Source organism: Erpetoichthys calabaricus, chromosome 8 (assembly GCF_900747795.2).
Source record: "Erpetoichthys calabaricus chromosome 8, fErpCal1.3, whole genome shotgun sequence".
NCBI lineage: Eukaryota > Metazoa > Chordata > Cladistia > Polypteriformes > Polypteridae > Erpetoichthys > Erpetoichthys calabaricus.
The window spans coordinates 85,971,841-85,992,965 of NC_041401.2; the positions used below are offsets into that span (position 1 = coordinate 85,971,841).

The window sequence follows — 21,125 nt, forward strand, 5'->3', positions numbered from 1 at the left end:
ACCTCAACGCACAGCTTGGACTCTGGAACCAATCTCCTTGAGAGGGGCTGGACTCTCTACCACTCTGGAGTTGCCCCCGGTGAGAGGCGCCGAGTGGGTGTGGGTATACTTATTGCCCCCCGACTTGGAGCCTGTACATTGGGGTTTACCCCGGTAGACGAGAGGGTAGCCTCCCTCCGCCTTCGGGTGGGGGGACGGGTCCTAACTGTTGTTTGTGCGTATGCACCGAACAGCAGTTCAGAGTACCCACCCTTTTTGGAGTCCCTAGAGGGTGTGCTAGAGGGCATACCTTCTGGGGACTCCCTCGTACTGCTGGGGGACTTCAATGCTCACGTGGGCAATGACAGTGAGACCTGGAAGGGCGTGATTGGGAGGAATGGCCCCCCCGATCAGAACCCGAGTGGTGTTTTGTTATTGGACTTCTGTGCTCGTCACGGATTGTCCATAACAAACACCATGTTCAAGCATAGGGGTGTTCATATGTGCACTTGGCACCAGGACACCCTAGGCCTCAGTTCGATGATCGACTTTGTGGTCGTGTCATCGGACTTGCGGCCACATGTCTTGGACACTCGGGTGAAGAGAGGGGCGGAGCTATCAACTGATCACCACCTGGTGGTGAGTTGGCTTCGATGGTGGGGGAGGATGCCGGTCAGGCCTGGTAGGCCCAAACGTGTTGTGAGGGTCTGCTGGGAACGTCTGGCAGAGCCCCCTATCAGAAGTAGCTTCAACTCCCACCTCCGGCAGAACTTCGACCATGTCCCGAGGGAGGTGGGGGACATTGAGTCCGAATGGGCCATGTTCCGTGCCTCTATTGTTGAGGCGGCTGACCGGAGCTGTGGCCGTAAGGTGGTCGGTGCCTGTCGTGGCGGCAATCCCCGAACCCGTTGGTGGACACCGGCAGTGAGGGATGCCGTCAAGCTGAAGAAGGAGTCCTACCGGTCCCTTTTGTCCTGTGGAACTCTGGAGGCAGCTAATAGGTACCGGCAGGCCAAGCGGAATGCAGCTTCGGTGGTTGCTGAGGCAAAAACTCGGGCATGGGAGGAGTTTGGGGAGGCCATGGAGAACGACTTTCGGATGGCTTCGAGGAGATTCTGGTCCACCGTCCGGCGTCTCAGGAGGGGGAAGCAGTGCAGTGTCAACACTGTATATGGTGGTGATGGTGCGCTGCTGACCTCGACTTGGGACGTTGTGGGTCGGTGGGGGGAGTACTTCGAAGACCTCCTCAATCCCAATAACATGCCTTCCAATGAGGAAGCAGAGCCTGGGGACTCGGAGGTGGGCTTCCCTATCTCTGGGACTGAGGTCACCGAGGTGGTCAAAAAACGCCTTGGTGGCAGGGCCCCGGGGGTGGATGAGATACGCCCGGAGTTCCTCAAGTCTCTGGATGTTGTAGGGCTGTCTTGGTTGACACGTCTCTACAACATCGCATGGACATCAGGGACAGTGCCTCTGGATTGGCAGACCAGGGTGGTGGTCCCCCTCTTTAAGAAGGGGGACCGGAGGGTGTGTTCCAACTACAGAGGGATCACACTCCTCAGCCTCCCTGGAAAAGTCTATTCGGGAGTTCTGGAGAGGAGGGTCCGTCGGATAGTCGAACCTCGGATTCAGGAGGCAGTGTGGTTTTCATCCTGGTCGCGGAACAGTGGACCAGCTCTACACCCTTAGCAGAGTCCTGGAGGGTGCATGGGAGTTCGCCCAACCAGTCTACATGTGTTTTGTGGACTTGGAAAAGGCGTTCGACCGTGTTCCTCGGGGGATCCTGTGGGGGGTGCTCCGGGACTATGGAGTACCGGACCCCCTGATAAGGGCGGTTCAGTCCCTGTACAACCGGTGTCAGAGCTTGGTCCGCATTGCCGGCAGTAAGTCGAACCCGTTTCCAGTGAGAGTTGGACTCCGCCAGGGCTGCCCTTTGTCACCGATTCTGTTCATAACTTTTATGGACAGAATTTCTAGGCGCAGCCAGGGTGTTGAGGGGGTCTCCGGTTTGGTGAACTCAGGATTGGGTCACTGCTTTTTGCAGATGATGTTGTCCTGTTTGCTTCATCAGGCCGTGATCTTCAGCTCTCTCTGGATCGGTTCGCAGCTGAGTGTGAAGCGGCTGGGATGGGAATCAGCACCTCCAAATCCGAGACCATGGTCCTCAGCCGGAGAAGGGTGGAGTGCCCTCTCAGGGTTGGGAGCGAGATCCTGCATCAAGTGGAGGAGTTCAAGTATCTCGGGGTCTTGTTCACGAGTGAGGGAAGAATGGAGCGTGAGATCGACAGGCGGATCGGTGCGGCATCCGCAGTGATGCGGGCTCTGCATCGGTCTGTCGTGGTGAAAAAGGAGCTGAGCCATAAGGCAAAGCTCTCAATTTACCGGTCGATCTATGTTCCTACCCTCACCTATGGTCATGAGCTATGGGTACTGACCGAAAGAACGAGATCGCGAATACAAGCGGCTGAAATGAGTTTCCTCCGCAGGGTGTCTGGGCTCTCCCTTAAAGATAGGGTGAGAAGCTCAGTCATCCGGGAGGGGCACAGAGTAGAGCCGCTGCTCCTCCGCATCGAGAGGAGTCAGATGAGGTGGCTCGGGCATCTGATCAGGATGCCTCCTTGACGCCTTCCTGGTGAGGTGTTCCGGGCACATCCAACCGGGAGGAGGCCCCGGGGAAGACCCAAGACACGCTGGAGGGACTATGTCTCCCGGCTGGCCTGGGAACGTCTCGGGATTCTCCCGGAAGAGCTAGAAGAAGTGGCCGGGGAGAGGGAAGTCTGGGCATCTCTGCTCAAGCTGCTGCCCCCGCGACCCGACCTCGGATAAGCGGAAGAGAATGGATGGATGGATGGATGGATACTTGATATCATTTTCATGATAATAAGAATTAAAGCATGTTATTAAACATGGGAACACGGTGGCGCAGTGATAGTGATGAGCTGGTGCCCCGTCCAGAGATTGTTCCTGCCTCATGCAAGATGCTTGCTGCGCCGTGCGCGACCTTCGATGAAATAATTTATTACAGTAGTACTGTCTCTTTCAAACGTACTAACCCCCTATTCCTGTCCTTCCTTTTCTTTCTCCAAGTATCCAATTGCCACACAGTCAGCGCTGTAATAGATGTCAAGTCATCTGTAAGCTTAGAATGCAGATTCTTCAAAACTTTTAAAGAACATTGAAATATCTTTGTAGCGTATGTTTAGTTATACTATCCATCTGTCCATCCAGTGTTGCACCAGCCCCAGTAAGAATACAGCACGAGGCAGGAACAATCCCTGAATGGGGCGTCAGCTCCTTGCTAGCACTGCGACACGTGTCCTCACATGTTTAATTATTAACAATATAGATTATATAAATTATGTTAAAATTTCAACTGTATAATATAAAAAACACAAGGGGGCTCCGCCCCCTGCTCACTTCGCTCGCCTACACACAGCGTTTTGAACCCGTGCCCGCTGGGCAGCCATAGTTTCAGACACGCGTTGTAGGAGCTTGCGTTGTTTTGAACCCGTGGTTGCCCTGCTTCTGCGGTTTGAGACGGGCGTTGTAGGCGTATATCCGTCAGTCGAGCTCGTTCGGTTTGAACCCGTGCCTGCTTTGCCTCCGCAGTTTCAGACGGTGGGTCGCATTCAGCGTTTTGTACGATCCCAAGCAGCACATTATTCCTAACTTCACTCCGCAGTAGTGCCACTCACAATATGGCGGCGATGCCTGCGCCTTCCGTATTATGTTGGGTTTTACCATGCTGTGTAGACGCCTTTGCCTTTCGTACTTTCCCGCGCCTTCCGACGCGCGATGTAGGCGCCTGCACCTTCCGGGTCTGCCCCCGCTGTGTGGTGTGGACGTTTAACTGTCGTTTTTTCTGCTTTTATATTCTGTATCTCGCTGTGCATGTGTTTTGTGCCTAGGTTTTTTTGAAGCTGTTGCATTCCAGTTTTCATCATCTGTAACCTGCTCTCCATGTGTTTGGCCCCGTTCTTTAACCTCTTTATGACGTTTTACTTTGTTTTCTACTCTGTCTTTTATTTCTGACCTCGCTTTATTCTGCTTTTGTTTCAATGACACCTGGTCCGTGGTGATTATATTCTCCCTTTTTCGAGTACTAATTTCCATGCGGCATGTCGGACGGTTCGTAGTCTCTCCCGTTTCGCTCTGGGGCAGGGGGGCTTTGTGTGGCACATGCGCACGTTCGTAGTCTCTCCCGTTTCACTCTGGGAAGGGGGGCTTTGTGTGGCTCCTGCGCACTATGTCTCCTGCGTCCACGGGCAGGTCCCTGCGTCCATATCCGGTTTACCATTCTCGGTTACTAACATGGATATTTTTCTGCATTTCATCTTAAAAATGATATTGTCATCATATGTAAATACACGCTTTATAAATTGGCTCAGGTTGTGCAATATTATAACTGTAGTGCAAGTTTACAGCGAGGCGATTGTACTTATAAGTAAAAACAGTTCTACCGGGAGCACTTGATGGACTGATTGAGTGTGTTTATAGTTCTTGGGATGAAACTGTTTCTGAACCGCGAGGTCCGTACAGGAAAGGCTGTGAAGCGTTTGCCATATGAGAGCAGTTCAATAGAATGTGCGCCTGGGTGATGCTGTATACCGATAATTCTCTTTTCGATCAGCTGCTGTAGAGTTGTGATTCCCCACTCAGATACAGTGATATAAATACTCCGAGTGGTGCAGTGAGAGTAATATGGAAAAAGATGATCAGCTGTGGCAACCCCTAACGGGAGCAGCTGAAAGAAGAAGGTGAAGTGAGAGTAACAACGCTAAAGCAGCTGTGGTATTTAGAATAGTTTGAACATTCGGTGGACCATTATATTGTTACAGGTTAATTACAATCAGATGCATTAAACTAATAAACAATATGCTGTTAATTTCAGTGTATTTATAAAGCCGCATCAGGGATGTGGATCTAAAAAAGAAAGGGAAACCACATTGGAACAGTAGCACTACTTTGATGCTGGGTGCTGCCAGTTTGCAAAACCGAGTGGAGAAGTTGCATATGCCAAGCATTTAGCTACCCTGAAAATGTGTGTGGCTTTATGCAAAGTTTAGGTTTTATACATCGCTATTTGAGCATGGAAATGGGCCTACGCACTGTTTATACATGAGGCCCCAGGTCTTTCTGAAGCTCTCAGCAAGTGATCCTTGGCCCTTGGACAACTCTTCTGATTATTCTTTTGACTCCTCTGTCAGAAATCTTGCAAGGAGCACCTGGTCATTGCCAGGTTATGGTAAAATGATGTTCTTTCTACTTCCAGATTATGGTCCCAACTGTGCTCACTGGAACATTCAGAAGTTTAGAACTACATCTATAAACAATGCTGCAAGAGCACACCCATCATGAGATGCTTCTTCTGTGATACAGTATCTTGGTAATGAGAAACCTTTTTATAGGCCATCAATTAGGACTAAACCAGCTGTTATTAATTTGCACCGATGGGAGCAGTATAGCTTTCTAAATACTGACAGATTTCAGCTGGTTTCTTGGCTGCCCATGCATTTTTGCACCTCCTTTTCTTTATGTGTTCAATACTTTTTCCCTGTGTCATTCCATTTTATTACACATAACTTAATTTATGGACTTATTTGTTTAGATTTCTTTGTATGTGTGAATTACTTGATTTTTTACCGACATCTAGTGAAAATTTCTTGTCAATAGCCCTATTAAAAATATATTTACTGAGAAAAGCGTTGCATTCATCATTAATTAAATTATTTAATTAAATAATTGTGAGACGATCAGAGGTTCACAATCACCCCCGAGCCACAACTACAGCATAAACTATCCCTAAAAAAGGAATCAAACTAAACGTATCACTTAAACGGGTAGTTCGAAGTAATCATTTCAGTGAATTGATTGGAAACGCCTATCGCTAGCCAGCAGCACTATGAGTGTGCGCACGCATGTTACCTCTGAGTGTATCCGGTTTTTGTCCCGTCCAAAGTAAAAAAAAACGCAGATCGTGCAGGGTCGTACTAGTTAAGCTCTGCGCATGCGCGCGCAAATCTGGATCGGGTAGCGACAGGCACCGCAGATCGGGTATGTCGCTCACTTTACGGTGCTGCCCAATCTGTTTAACGCATGCGTGAACACTTTACGGCATGCTAGGCTTTCAGCGTCACCAACAAATTATCACCCCGGAAGAACTTAATTGCACATACTGTATTTGATTTGATAAAAAATTAAAATGGAATCTTCATATAACGAATAAATACAAGAAGGTGATACATTTATGAAATGTTTTCCAGGTTATAGCTGGGGCTCAAATAAATCAACGCTTATTAACAATTATTGTATTTGATTATGATAGCCAAGCTTATGCGATCAGCTGCTAAGTACCTGCTGTACAGACTCGATGTGAAACAAATTCAAGCTTTATGGTTGTGGGAGCATTGGAAGCATTCCCTACGACCCCATTTATAGCTTTACAGGTGGAGGCAATGGAGATGACTCTGGAATGCAGAATAATTCGATTAGACCTTAATTTATGGGCAAGATAAAAGAGTCAGGAAAAACAACTTTCAAATAAGAACATTCTGAATTATAGTTAAGAGTATGATTCTCAAAAGAAGATTTACAGGATTAGGAAAATGAGCAGGATTATGTAAAATTATTAACGAAAAAATTGATAATATAATCTCTTATTTTTCCCAACCAATAGTTGGTTCCTAGGAAAGCCTGCCATAGACGATATCCTTTTGGAACTGAAATGGGAAATGAAAATTAACATAAACTATTTAGTGGAGGACTATTTACGAGGCAAGTGGTCGGGGTATATTCAGATAGTTACCGATAGATCGAAAGATCAGAAAGAAGTAAGGACACCAAGGGTAATTATCTTTTCAGATTCCCACTCAACATTAATGTCCACAAAAGAAGGTGAATGTTTGTCCTGGCAGGGTCAGGATGTGCTTTAGGAAATCTTGCGTTTATATAATTGTATAAGTCAGTTGGGAATTTTATAACGCTTGTCTGGGTTCCAGCACATGTTGGGATAAAAGGAAATGAAATTGTCGATGCATTAGCCAAAAAAGCGTTGGAGAAGGACAGAGCTGAAACTGAAGTGGGAATGAATTTTAATGAAAAGTAGAATAAATGGGGAAAAGTAAGTGGGAAGGAGCAGTTAAAGGCAGACACTTGTATATGATTCGTAATAATGTTATCCCCTTTAAATATGTAAGAAAAAAACAAGAGAAGTAATATTAAGTAGGCTAAGGATTGTATTTAATAGATCGATACGGAGATGTAAACTGTAAGATGCGGCTCAAAGGAAATGTTACTCCACTCTATTCTGTATAAAAATCAAAGGTGAACACTAATTAAATGTCTCTGCAAAACTAAAATGAACACTATCATTAAAGCGTCTTGGGGGGATGCGAAACGACAACAGCACTGTTCAATGCAAGAAGGAACTAATGAAATTTATTAGAAACACAATGAAATTTATTAGAAACACAGGACTATGGAATTTAGCGTATTAAATGGAATGAGGAGTTTTTCCTCCGCACAGAAGGTGGCGGTAATATACCAAGAGTATCAGCGAAGAAGAAGAATTGCACACCTATCTTGTTGCTTGGAGTCTTTCACGTTTGAAATCATCACCTTTGAGGAAGTGTTTACTCTAACATCACCTCGCTCCATGCATTTATTACCACTTGGTTGATATTAGTCCAGGTGTTTTTACACGGTTTTCTCTTGATGCAATGACAGTGTTTCTAGTGACCACAATGAAAAGTTTCATCCATCAGCTGGAAATAACAAGCGCAACACTTGCGACATTGCTGTTGTGTGCTGGCGTTTTTATTACAACAGCCTTATTAGGGGTGAACCCGGAGCTGCTATCATTGCAGCCTACTGGGCTGGCTCATTTGAAAGGTAAGGCTCTGCCTTAGTTGCTCCTGTGAGTACGTGGAAGGTCAGTCACGAGACGAGCCAGCGTCACTGTTCATAGCTTTTTGTGAGGTAGTATTGTATGTCCTTATTGTTCCACCAGGCCGATTATATCTGGACAATTAAATCGAGGCTTTGCAGTTAACTTGTATCTTGGCGTCTTTATGTCACGGGGATCTGTAGAATGCAGCGCAATAATTACATCTGAGTGAATTAAAGTCACTAATTTTCGCCTTCGTTTTCTTACGCTAGGGAAAGGATCTGGTTAGGTTCGTTTAGACCAGAGGGTGTCAGGCTTGAATCTACCAGGGCTGTAGTTACTGCATGTTTTCGTTTCAATTATAATTAGTAACCAATTATTGCTGCTAATGGGCTATACAGCTTTTGCCTTAAATATTGTCTTCCCTTTTAAGATTCAAAAAGTCTTAAATTATTTTTTCATAACCAACAGCCAAACCGTGAGATTTAAAGCTGATCAGCAGACTCGATGGCATTTGCATTTGAAGTGTCCCATAAAATGCTTAAACAGAAGGTGTGGATTTGAGAAATATTGATGTGTTCTCAGCTGTGAAGCATTTTGATCGTGCTTTCAGAAAAAGAAAATCAATGGTTTTGAAAAATTTCTTGTGGCAGATTGAGAGTACTAACAAGCCACAAAAGTAAAGGATGTCTTTAATTATAAGAATTGGCTCCTAATTATGAAATCAGTTTGACTGAAAATGATGGATTCTCAGAAATTGAGTTTGAGACTTCAGAGTTAGGTGGCCATATATAGTTTTTGCATCTTATAATTTTTTGGCTGCTGATTTATGAAGAAAAAAAAAAGAAACAAGGGATATAATTTAGAAAGTGGCTTGAGTGAAAACCCGAGACCCTCCAGAATATGTATTTGATGCCCATGGTTCACTTTCCCCAGAATTAACAGATTTGTAAATATTTTATAAAATCAGCCATGAGTTTCCAAAAAAAATTATATTATGTAGGTTGTTTTTACTTGTCTCAAGCTTTTAATTTAAACGATTTGTTTAATCTGTTTTGCTTTATTTTATTCCACAAGCATCTCAATATTTAGACAGTATAATTGCTTCATTTTTCTTACACCTCAGACAAGTCAACAATGAGGTGCAAGTAGCACAAACTACAGTTTGTTATTTTTTGACCCTTTCAAATACACATCACTTGAAATTGTTTACAAGTTATGTACTGTGATGTATAAGTGACTCTACATAAGGTGAGCAGAAATAATCTATGCTGTTAAAGAGTTGATTTAAGAAAAATAAAACAATTAGCCTTTCATTAGAACACTGGGCAGAATAAAGGGCCTTTCAGGAGTAAGGTGGAGAATCTGTGTATTAAGGCATGTTCTTTTTTCTTTCTAATAGATGTTATTTTGTAATTGGATAGTTTGTTTCTGTTGTGTGCTTTTAAAATATGTGTTAAGTTCTGAAAGATGTTTTATCCTTCTATTTGTTCTTTAATTTAGTGCACTTGAGTTTAAAGATTCTGAAACCTGCTCTACTGTTTTCTGTAAAGCCAGCCTATTAGATATCTTAATAAGAAGGTTCTGTCATCAGTATAACACACACATTATTAAACCATTACAAATCCGGCATCATCCTCCACTGCAGCAAAAAATTGTTACAGTTCTTCTGCTAAAAGTTATACATGATTTATAGTAAGAAGGGATAGGGATGAAATGGGAGGCAACTTTTACACCGCATAATGCTTAATTGTAAGCATTCAGTATAACCCCACATGTTCCTCTTCCAGGGCTCTCCTTTCCAGCAGGACAAGTTTGAGTGGTGGTCTTCAGCTTCATCTACAACGACTTAAGAGAGGAGGCTGAAAGAGACCAAAGAGTCAGTCCATGTCAAATTAATAGATTTTTAGAAAATGTTCCCAACTGACCATCTCCGATTTGTTTCATACTTGCTGAAAACGAGCAATTGTACCCAATAAATGGTGTGCAAAATTTTAAGCTTGTATGTTAATTAGTTATAGAGGCTTTAAAACTGAGGTGTGACCCTAATTGTACAGTAAAAATGAGTGCTACTAAACAACGTTTCATAAGTCTCAACGTTTGGACTGTTAATGCTAGATGCATTCAATTTTCAGGAATTTTTATTTAGTATAAGTTGTTCTTAATTTCTAAAATAGTTTGTCCACAGTTGCATATTTATAACTTTATGGCTTGCTGAAACTTGATTTAAAATATTTCTGTTGTGCTTTAGAGAAACTTTGGCTGTCAATGTCTTCACTCTAAACCACATCAGATTCATATACGTGATTATAAGTAGTACAGTATGCCTCTGCTATGTTTGATACCTTTTTAAGTATACTTTGGTTCAAGGTACCAACTTTATATTTTGTGCGTTTACTAATTATAACAGACTGTTGTAACCATGGTTAACAAAAAAAGCTTCATTCTTGCTAGATGCCCTTAATAAAAATATAAGTGCAGTAAGGAGCTCAGATTATATTAGGAAAACTGGATATTGCTACAAATTGTCGTTTTATGTTGGCAAAAATGTTATGTTGTATGTTTGTACACCCATGTAAACATAAGAAAACAATGTAGCTCCTTGCTGGTTGATTAAAGGCTTCCAGCACAGCATGCAAAATGGAGTAAAGCTTTTCCGAGATATTGCAGATCTGTTGACCAGTTCCCTGAGTAGCGACAACAGACAGCATATATAAACTGACGAAAAACTGAAAAAGTTCTTCAGTGCAAATACGCAGAATTGGCCCTCGTAAAAAGAACTAAAATGCAGTCTGTACATCCTGATTATCAGTTTTCAAGTGTAACATGTTTGTCATGTCAACGCACATTTTAATAGAAGCTTGGTGATGTATTATGCCTGTGAATCATCATTTAGCTGGTTTCGCTGTCTTGCCCTACTTGATCAAGAGTATCATCATTTCACACTTTCTCTAAAATGCTGCATATGGATGTATTAAGAGTTGCATATTCTCTCGTCAAGTTTTCTTTTATTAATCCAGACCTATGTACATTTTTCTAAATTTGACCTCAAGTGAGGAAATGTAACCAGATTTTGTTCTAAGTTCATTAAGTATAATTCTCTAAACAAATGTGTAGCCTAGAAGTTAGAAGACGTAGTTTTATATCAGAAACAACAAAGATTAGTTTGTCAAAGTACAGTTTTGTCCTAGTCTTGGGTAATTTCGAAGTCTTTGTGTTGACCTTTATACAGTTGTGGCAATGACCACTCGCATCCCCTCGGAAATCTGGAGAAATATGGCCATGGTAACTACTAGCTTGAATGTTAGAAAATTTTGGCACTCACAATAAAAAAAAAAAAAATGGCTTTGATGCATAACATAAATTTTTATCTTTTTCAGGACCTCTTCTACAACAGAACACATACCAGAAATCAATTCCTTGGGTATCAAAAATTCAAAGTAGACCTACATTATCATACACACATCAGGAAGGCACATATAGAAGTTAATGAAAAACACCAGTCATAACCTGAGGGAGGAATTACATTCCCAGAGGACTGATGGAGAGCTGCTGCACTTGTGTGTGTCCTAAACCACCTACACCATAAACATAATGTGAAACTTAAGAAACCTAATGACATGTGTGAGGTGTGCTGTGGAGAAAACTGTTTAGTGGATACTTGAATGTTAAAATGTTGTGAGTGTTAGGTTTTGTGCCTTTCAATGACATATTATCTGCTTTTAAAGCACTTGTGGATACTTTCCCTCCAGAGTTCGAGATGTGTAAATCAAGATGTCCAGATTAATCAAGAAGTACAACAGTTAATACCAGCATGTGGAAGAGTGCTGAAATTAGAAATACTGTGAAGGATTGCTCATAAAATAGAATAACAAGTTGTACAGTACAGTTACTCTTTTATTTACAAGGTTTTGTTTCCCTCTGTTTTTCCCTCCATTTGTGTATTGTGTTTGTTCAGGCATTATTTTTTACCACATTTTCCTTTTTCTGTTTTATTATTTTTATGAAAGAATTGCTTCCATGAAAGTAAAACTCTATTTTCAGGGGTAAAGTTACAGTTCACAAGAGGCTTGCTTCATCCTTCCATCCATCCATCCATTATCCAACCTGCTATATCCCAACCACAGGGTCACGGTGGTCTGCTGGAGCCAATCCCAGCCAACACAGGGTGCAAGGCAGGAAACAAACCCCAGGCAGGGCAACAGCCCACCGCAGGGCTTGATTCATAATTGAAGTTATATTTGTACTGTATATATCATTAGAAATATTATTAAAAGGGGTTGTGCCATTTAAATATCTTTAATTTTAATGTTTTGAAACTAATTTCTTTCTCCCTTTTTTAATTTTCAGTATACAAATTATTGAGCTACACATTCTTCCATGCTGACATTAACTCTTTATTGTGTAATATTGTTATACTCTGGTACTTTGGCATCAGCTTGGAAAAAAGCGTGGGAACTGTGAAATACTGTTACTATTTTGTCATCTTCTCAGTTTTTCCTGGATTACTTTGCATTTTTTTGGAATATGTCTTATATGGATTGGAAGGAAATAAAGATCTTCAAGGACTCATGTCTGTGGTATTTGCCATGATTGGCATGTCCTCTGTTAAGTCATCGATGAGGAGAACTCTGTTTTTTGGAATCAATATTCCAACAGTAGCAGTTCCTTGGCTTCTACTAATATTTGCTCTTGCTGTCCCAGGTTCCTCTTTCCTCTGCAATGTCAGTAGTATTATTATAGGAAAAATCTGTATCCTTCCATTAAAAATAATCATTTTTAAATGTTTAAATAATATTGACTATATGAGGTTTTTTGGTGAGAAGCTGAAAATTTAACATTTGGCTCCATTGGGTACTGTTTTGCACTATTACAATTGATGTCCCTCTCATTAAATTTGGTACACGTGTTTCTCAATGGTCGACTAAAAATACTGTAGGGTGATATCAGCCCTAACCCACCCCCTTCTGAGTAGGATGGGGGGTGATCTTTCTGTCTTGTATGCATGTTATCATCCAGTTGACACTCAGAACGACCACCAGAGGGCGAACTGCAGGTGACTGCCAGCATTCTTTATGTTTGAGCACCACCGCGCCCCTGTGGCTTTTGAAATTAAATAGAGTTGGCCGGTTCCAAGTGTCAAGTGGGTGGTAACATACATACATACAAGACCGCAAGACAAGCACATTGTTTGTTAATTTATTTTTATTTTTAAAGTTGTTTTTTTTAAATTATATTTTTCTCAAACAATTAAAATATATTTACATCTCAGGCAATGCCAGGTATTTCAGCTATGTTAGCTAGTGGTTGATTAACTTTGTACAACAAAGTAACGCATACTTTAAGGGGAATGTAGCAATTATGAACCCACATTTTGTTTACTTTGACACTGATGCTTTGCAAAGTTTTTATTGAGAGAAGGACAAGTGTTCATGCTGCAGGGTATTTGCATAGACTGAGGTACATCTTCACCACCTCAACCTAAATATCCATTAACTTTCTTCCAGAGCTTGAGTATTCACGTATCAATAAGCATCTTGAGAGAAATCTGTCGTATATCATTAGGATTATTTACATATATTCACAGCTAGAAAATTAATGTCACAGTAGTCTCCTCTCATTTTCTTTAACACTTATATAAAAAAACAGATGGTAAGGGATTTTGTGTATTGCTAGATTTTTCTGAAGCAAAAGCGTCATTGTTGGATAAGAAAATGCCTTTTCGATTTTTACGAAAATGGGAGAAGATCGGGTATGTTCCTGCTTCCCTCAGTGAAAGGAGATCTATGCAACAGAAAAGGTAAGCACAGCGTTTGCGTCTGTCTCGTGGTCAACATTTTACAATTTTAACCTTCAGTAAGTAACTAGAAGTATAATAATTTGTCAGTTAAAGCTGCTGCTTTATCCCAGGTGTTATTTTTATTAAAAAAAAAAAAAAGTAAATGCTAGAACAATCTGCCATGCTTCACATGCAAGAAACCCCAGTCTGGAATAGAAATAAGGTCCAATTGCTGTGAGGTGAAAGAGGACAAAGACATATTTGAAGCCAGAAACCAGTAAACGGGCATAACTGAAGACTGGAATACTTCATAACTGAGCATAAGTCTTTACTGTCCTTTAAAGAGTTGAAACCATCAGACAGACTCTAATGTTATTCCAGTCCCTGCTCATGAGATGACAAAACCTACCAATTACACGAAGTGTAACACCAGGAGGAACATTGGGTGAGGCCTGAATCCACTACAATGCATATTCTTGTACATGTTTATGTACTGCAAAAATGCATAGACAAGAACCAGACAACAATCTTTAAATGGGAAGGGTTTTTTTTTGCTTTTATTTAGCAAAAATATCTGCCAGTGGGGTAAGCAAAATTAACTTCACAAGATTTCTTAAAATTAGATAAAAAATCATAAATACACTTTTTTTGATAAGTAAATAATTCATACAATAAGAAAAACAAGATTTAATATCCTGATATTAATACTTTGCACTTACTTAGGTTTCATTTTTTGCAGTGTGCTTGCTTACTTTGGGTCAATTTAGAAACTCAAGTTTAATCTAATTTGCTCATTTTTAGAATTTGAAAATCAAAGAAAAGAAATGTAAATAACCTCTCCTTAAGCAGGGCCAGCAAATTAGTGGTGAGTAACTAGTGATGTCCACTCTGTCATCTGTAAACTAGAGGTTTGTTTGACTTTTAAAATGTTATCACATTCGCAAACTCAGTTAATCCAATTCACGTTGTTGCTTGGGCAGAGCCTTCTGGCAGCATAAAGGGGTGCAAGGCAAGTACCCACCCTCAAGGCAGAAGTTCATTGTAGGACACGCAAAGGAAAATGCCTGACTAGTAATCTAGCACATCTGTAGGTAAAACAAATATTTTAAAATTAAATTTGTAAAAACTCACATTTTCAGTTATAAAAGTTGTTCATATGTATAGGTATATGTGTAAGAGTGTGCATTTAAACATTTTTTTTTTCCTTTTTAATCTCTGCAGAATAAATCCACGCCCAGGGCTATACCCAACTCAAGCTTATGCTCCTGTTCAAAACAATCCTGTGCCGCACAGAACAGATCCTTACTTCCAAGCACATGGAGGCTGGGTGAACTCTGCTTCTCATCATTTTGCTGAGAGCTGGCAAATGCCTTCACATGGACGAGATCCCAGGCAGGTTTACGAGTCAAGACACGGTCAAATGGGAGCAGTATGTTCTGAGCCATCTGAGATAATTACACTCCAAAACAATACAGTCAAAAATTCTGGACCATTATTTCCCGATTTAAATGCTCAACAAAGCACCTTCTAGACTTGTCTGTACACTCTTCTTTGAAAATAATCCATTGGATTTAATTCCAAAAAAGAATTTCTTACGTCTGAATGGTGGCGTACAAGGACAGTTGTTTAACACATTTCTTTAAATGTGTGCTAAAAGCAGATTATTTCCTAATTATATAATTTTTTCCACATCAATTGAAATCCTTTTTGTAAGCTTATAGAACCATTCTAAATACTTTATTTTTTTAAATATGGCCTGTATGGTTGGGGAAGTGAAGTTTTTTTTTTTTTTTTACTTTAATAACATTTTTGTGTCTTAAAAGTCACTGGGAAGATATTTCAATAACAGATTTCTTAATAAACATTTACTTTAGTTAAATGTTTTCATGTTTTCCTTGAGCTTTTATTATAACTAAGCATAAGACCACTTCCCGAGCCAATTTTTATTATTATTATGCCACGCTTATTTTAACTTGTTTGTCTGGTACAAATCTTGTAATCGATATTTATTTAACCCACTTCCTATTGTCTAAATGACTTGAGATTTTGCACACTTACTCACTTCCAATGACAATACATGAATCAATAATCAGTTTCACTAATTGATCAATTAATCCATGTTAATTAAGTGGAGGAAGATGCACATAGGTAGATTACATCCTATGCAGAAGACTTGATCTGAAGGAGATTGAAGACTGCAAACTGGTGGCAGGGGAAAGTGTAGTTAAGCAGCATAGGATGGTGGTCTGTAGGATGATGTTGGAGATCAAGAAGAGGAAGATAGTGAGGGCAGAGCCAAGGATCAAATGGTGGAAGTTGAAAAAGGAAGACTGCAAGGTTGAGTTTAGGGAGGGGGTGAGACAGGCACTGGGTGGCAGTGAAGAATTACCAGACAGTTGGGAAACAACAGCAGATGTAGTAAGAGTGACCGCAAGAAGGGTGCTTGGTGTGACATCTGGAAGGAGGAAAAGGAAACCTGGTGGTGGAATGAGGAAATACAGGAGAGTATACAGAGGAAGAGGATGGCAAAGAAGAAGTGGGATAGTCAGAGAGATGCAGAAAGTAGACAAGAGTACAAGGAGATAAGGCGCAAGGTGAAGAGAGAAGTGGCGAAGGCTAAAGAAAAGGCATATGATGAGTTGTATGAGAGGTTGGACATTAAGGAGGGAGAAAAGGACCTGTACCAATTGGCTAGACAGAGGGACCGAGCTGGGAAAGATGTGCAGCAGGTTAGGGTGATAAAGGATAAAGATGGAAATGCACTCACAATCAAGGAGAGTGTGTTGAGCAGATGGAAAGAGTACTTTGAGAGGCTGATGAATGAAGAGAACAAGAGAGAGAAGAGGTTGGATGACGTGGAGATAGTGAATCAGGAAGTGCAATGGATTAGCAAGGAGGAAGTAAGGACAGCTATGAAGAGGATGAAAAATGGAAAGGCCGTTGGTCCAGATGACGTAACTATGGAAGCATGGAGGTGTTTAGGAGAGATGGTAGTGGATTTTTTAACCAGATTGTTTAATGGAATCTTGGAAAGTGAGAGGATTCCTGAGGAGTGGAGAAGAAGTGTACTGGTGCCGATATTTAAGAATAAGGTGGATGTGCAGGACTGCAGTAACTACAGGGGAATAAAATTGATGAGCCACAGCGTGAAGTTATGGGAAAGAGTAGTGGAAGCTAGGTTAAGAAGTGAGGTGATGATTAATCAGCAGCAATATGGTTTCATGCCAAGAAAGAGCACCACAGATGCAATGTTTGCTCTGAGGATGTTGATGGAGAAGTTTTGAGAAGGCCATAAGGAGTTGCATTGCATCTTTGTGGACCTGGAGAAAGCATATGACAGGGTGCATATTGAGAGGAGCTGTGGTATTGTATGAGGAAGTCAGGAGTGACAGAGAAGTACGTAAGAGTTGTACAGGATGTGTACGAGGGAAGCGGGACAGTGGTGAGGTCTGTGGTAGGAGTGACAGATGCATTCAAGTTGGAGGTGAGATTACATCAGGGATCGGCTCTGAGCCCTTTCTTGTTTGCAATGGTGATGGACAGGTTGACAGACGAGATTAGACAGGAGTCCCCATGGACTATGATGTTTGCTGATGACATTGTGATCTGTAGCGATAGTAGGGAGCAGGTTGAGGAGACCCTGGAGATGTGGAGATATGCTCTATAGAGAGGAGAGGAATGAAGGTCAGTAGGAACAAGACAGAATACATGTATGTAAATGAGAGGGAGGTCAGTGGAATGGTGAGGATGCAGGGAGTAGAGTTGGCGAAGGTAGATGAGTTTAAATACTTGGGATCAACAGTACAGAGTAATGGGGATTGTGGAAGAGAGATAAAAAAGAGAGTGCAGGCAGGGTGGAATGGGTGGAGAAGAGTGTCAGGAGTAATTTGTGACAGACGGGTATCAGCAAGAGTGAAAAGGAAGGTCTACAGGATGGTAGTGAGCCAAGCTATGTTATATGGGTTGGAGATGGTAGCTCTGACCAGAAAGCAGGAGACAGCTGGAGGTAGCAGAGTTAAAGATACTAAGATTTGCATTGGGTGTGATGAGGATGGATTGGATTAGAAATAAGTACATTAGAGGGTCAGCTCAAGTTGGACGGTTCGGAGACAAAGTCAGAGAGGCGAGATTGCGTTGGTTTGTATATGTGCAGAAGAGAGATGCTGGGTATATTGGGAGAAGGATGCTATGGATAGAGCTGCCAGGGAAGAGGAAAAGAGGAAGGACTAAGCGAAGGTTTATGGATGTGGTGAGAGAGGACATGCAGGTGATGGGTGTAACAGAGCAAGATGCAGAGGACAGAAAGATATGGAAGAAGATGATCCGCTGTGGCAACCCCTAACGGGAGCAGCTGAAAGAAGAAGAAGATATATTGCGCAAAACATGAACGTACAGCTAGATTAATAGGTTTTTCACAAAATATGATTAATGGCATTAGTTAAGGAAGCCCCTCATCAGCAGGTTGAATTCCCTGAGACTGGTCACATCTCATCACATGTGTTTGGTGTAAAATCACATCTCTGGATGCGGAAGTGTACCCTATAGCTATCCATCCATGTGCTTAGACCAAAGTGATAGGGCCAGAGCCTGAGACTGAGCACCAGATGGGAGCCGAGCCTAGACAGTTTACCAGTGGCAATAAGCTAAACACATCTTTATAGTTATTGCATGTTTTACAACACCTGAACAATGATTTGGGGGGGTTTCTTTTCATTAGTAACTTAGACTTCCAGTCTTTTGGTGTTTTGCTTTTCAGGTCTTTACTGCAATTTACCTGAATAAGTTTATGTTAATAAAATTAACCTTTGCTGACATAATTCCAGATTTGGTCTCCTAGTGGCAAATGCTTTTTGGAAGTAGTTTAGTTGCTTCTTCAATGTTCACAACTAAGTGATTTCTGTGATGGCTGATGTGGCTTTGTAAGCCAAAGATTGTGAAGATGTCTGATGGGACACACTGGAGGGAAACCATTCTGCGCAAGCTGAAGACGCATTTTAAGTATTACAAGAACATGATCCAAAAGCACCCAATGTCCAATGTCAATTGCCAAAGTTAAATCAGTGAATGTGTCTATGCATCAGTGATTGCGCCTGTGGTATCTTGCCTTCACTGTCTACAGATGGCTCCACCTCCACTGAATCATCCATCCATCCATCCATTTTCCAACCCGCTGAATCCGAACACAGGGTCACGGGGGTCTGCTGGAGCCAATCCCAGCCAACACAGGGCACAAGGCAGGAAACAATCCTGGGCAGGGTGCCAACCCACCGCAGGACACACACAAACACACCCACACACCAAGCACACACTAGGGCCAATTTAGAATCGCCAATCCACCTAACCTGCATGTCTTTGGACTGTGGGAGGAAACCCACGCAGACACGGGGAGAACATGCAAACTCCTCCACTGAATCAACAAATACATAAATAAAGTTCAGAAAATTGATTAAAGCTCCTAACCACACATAAACTGATATGTGTATTTTTTTTAAACTGTAATGTTTTCACGTAAAATCCATCCAGCAGTATGACAAAACTCAACTTATATTTACTTACGTGGCTGATGCCTTTATCCAAGGCAACTTACAATATTTATGATAAAACTGGTTACATTTCTTTTGGTTTTCCAATTGGAGTACAAGCAGGTTAAGTGACTTGCTCAGGGTCAGACAGTGTCAGAAGCGAGATTTAAAACAACAACCTCAGGGTTTGAAGTACAAAGCCTTAACCACTACACCTCACTGTCTGCCTTATAAAATAATAAAAAACAACCCTTCACTGATTTTCTAATCCTGTTTCTAAACAATCACATTCAATACATATGCCTGAAAAATAGCATTCCAATTAAGAAATAAAAAAATGTAACCACTCAGTTAGCTTGTGTTTTGAAGTTGTCCATAGCTGTATGCTTTCTTCAATAACAAATGAGGTCTTGCAAGTATGTTAAATAAAAACAAAAGAAAAATTCATTCTGACAAGCACATTTTTCTCTTTATTATTATTTTTTGTTAATTTCCTTGAATTTTAAGTTTTTGTTTTTTATTCGAAGCTGCAAACTGCATGATTTATTGTTAAAAATATATTTTGATCCTTAGAATTTCTGGCACAGTGAAAGGAGTTTGCGATAAAGAGCCGTAAACAATGTACTTGACAGTCATTCAGTGCTCACTGGAATGCCGTTTTGAAAAAAGACACCTTTCAGCTGATTCGGACCATCAGATTTACTTTCCAGAACCCTTTTGGGCAAAGTAGCTGTGACAGATGCATATCAAAGCCTCTACAAAGAAGATGAATTCCTCGAAGTCCACTTCTGAGTCTCCATTGTCATCTAAGTCCTTCAAGATCTTGTCTGCTGCATCTTTGTCATTAATACTCTACAAAGAAAGAACATTTAATGTAGGGGGTGTTATTATTTATAAAGAAACTTTTACGAATTAAATCCACTTCCAGTTGTTAAATACATAACAGAAGTGTTATTACAGAAATCATAATTTAATTAAAATGGAAATAAGCTGGAATATTCTGTTTTTCTTTAATATGATTAAATTTCGATGCTGTCATTGTGAAACTCACATTTACTTCTTTGCAAGAAGAATTCTATATCCTAATTTTAAAATGCACCTCAAAATAACAGACAAGAAAGTCTTTTTTCTTTCAAACACTGAATTTTAATTCACTATTATAGTTCTTTTCTGCATGTTGTCTATTGTAATAAAGAAAGCAGTGGTGTCTTTATCATGAAAATTCTGGTGCTGCCATGTGGACCCTGGGAGAGAGATGATGTCAGAGGGGGCGGAGCCAACATGAGGAGCTGTGCAGAGGGTGTGTGTGTGTGATAGAGAGAGAGAGAGAGATGATCAATCACTTAAAGCACATAACTTATGCTCCTCTGCTTAAATCTGTTGACCTAGTTACATGGCCACTGGTGACCTCCGGAAGGGACCCTGGCTTGGATAGGCTCACAAAGTTGGGGAAATTGTGGGATGTGAAGCTGAGCCAGTGGAATTAATGTGTTGGCAGAAAACAATCATTGGAGCTGTGTACAAGTGTCCATTTTCACTTTGAATTAGGCTACGAGCATCATTGAAAATAAAATGTTAGTCAAATAACGCCATAAAAAACGCAAACACAAAATGAAGATCAGCAACCAACATATTGTCACAAAAGTTCAACTTTAAACTCTCAATACCCAAAGCAGAAATGCCAATAAATAATAATACATTTTCAATGTTTGTTCAATGTACAAAATACTAAATTGTACTGTTCATAAGTAACTGACATGATTCATGACAGTGTTGATGACTGCTCCAAAACAGCAAGATATACAAGTTCATGCACCTTTTAAATTGTGTCACAAATTCAACCTATGTATCGTTTAAAAGGGATCTAGCCTTCAAGCCCCAAGGTGGAATTGAAAATTTCAAGCTGCCAAAAAGCAAACGTGCTACAGGGCTAAAAGCCTGCCAAAGCAAACTGGAATCT

General features: G+C 41.1%; 1 protein-coding gene across 1 annotated transcript; it reads left to right on the forward strand.

Moving 5' to 3' along the window:
• The first annotated feature begins 7,520 nt into the window (after nucleotides 1-7,520).
• Nucleotides 7,521-15,482, forward strand: rhbdd2 (rhomboid domain containing 2). Its single transcript, XM_028807029.2, has 4 exons — nucleotides 7,521-7,869; nucleotides 12,215-12,616; nucleotides 13,514-13,664; nucleotides 14,865-15,482. Exons 1-4 carry the CDS (start codon nucleotides 7,698-7,700, stop codon nucleotides 15,172-15,174), a joined length of 1,035 nt encoding a protein of 344 aa, XP_028662862.1. The 5' UTR covers nucleotides 7,521-7,697; the 3' UTR covers nucleotides 15,175-15,482.
• The last annotated feature ends 5,643 nt before the right edge of the window (nucleotides 15,483-21,125 follow it).

Bases quoted from the DNA above. Each gene is read 5' to 3' on its own strand.
- rhbdd2 (XM_028807029.2), top strand. From the start codon at position 7,698: ATGACAGTGTTTCTAGTGACCACAATGAAAAGTTTCATCCATCAGCTG. The intron at 12,617-13,513 runs GTATCCTTCCAT...ATAAAAAAACAG, and splicing joins TATTATTATAGGAAAAATCT to ATGGTAAGGGATTTTGTGTA. The intron at 13,665-14,864 runs GTAAGCACAGCG...TAATCTCTGCAG, and splicing joins AGATCTATGCAACAGAAAAG to AATAAATCCACGCCCAGGGC.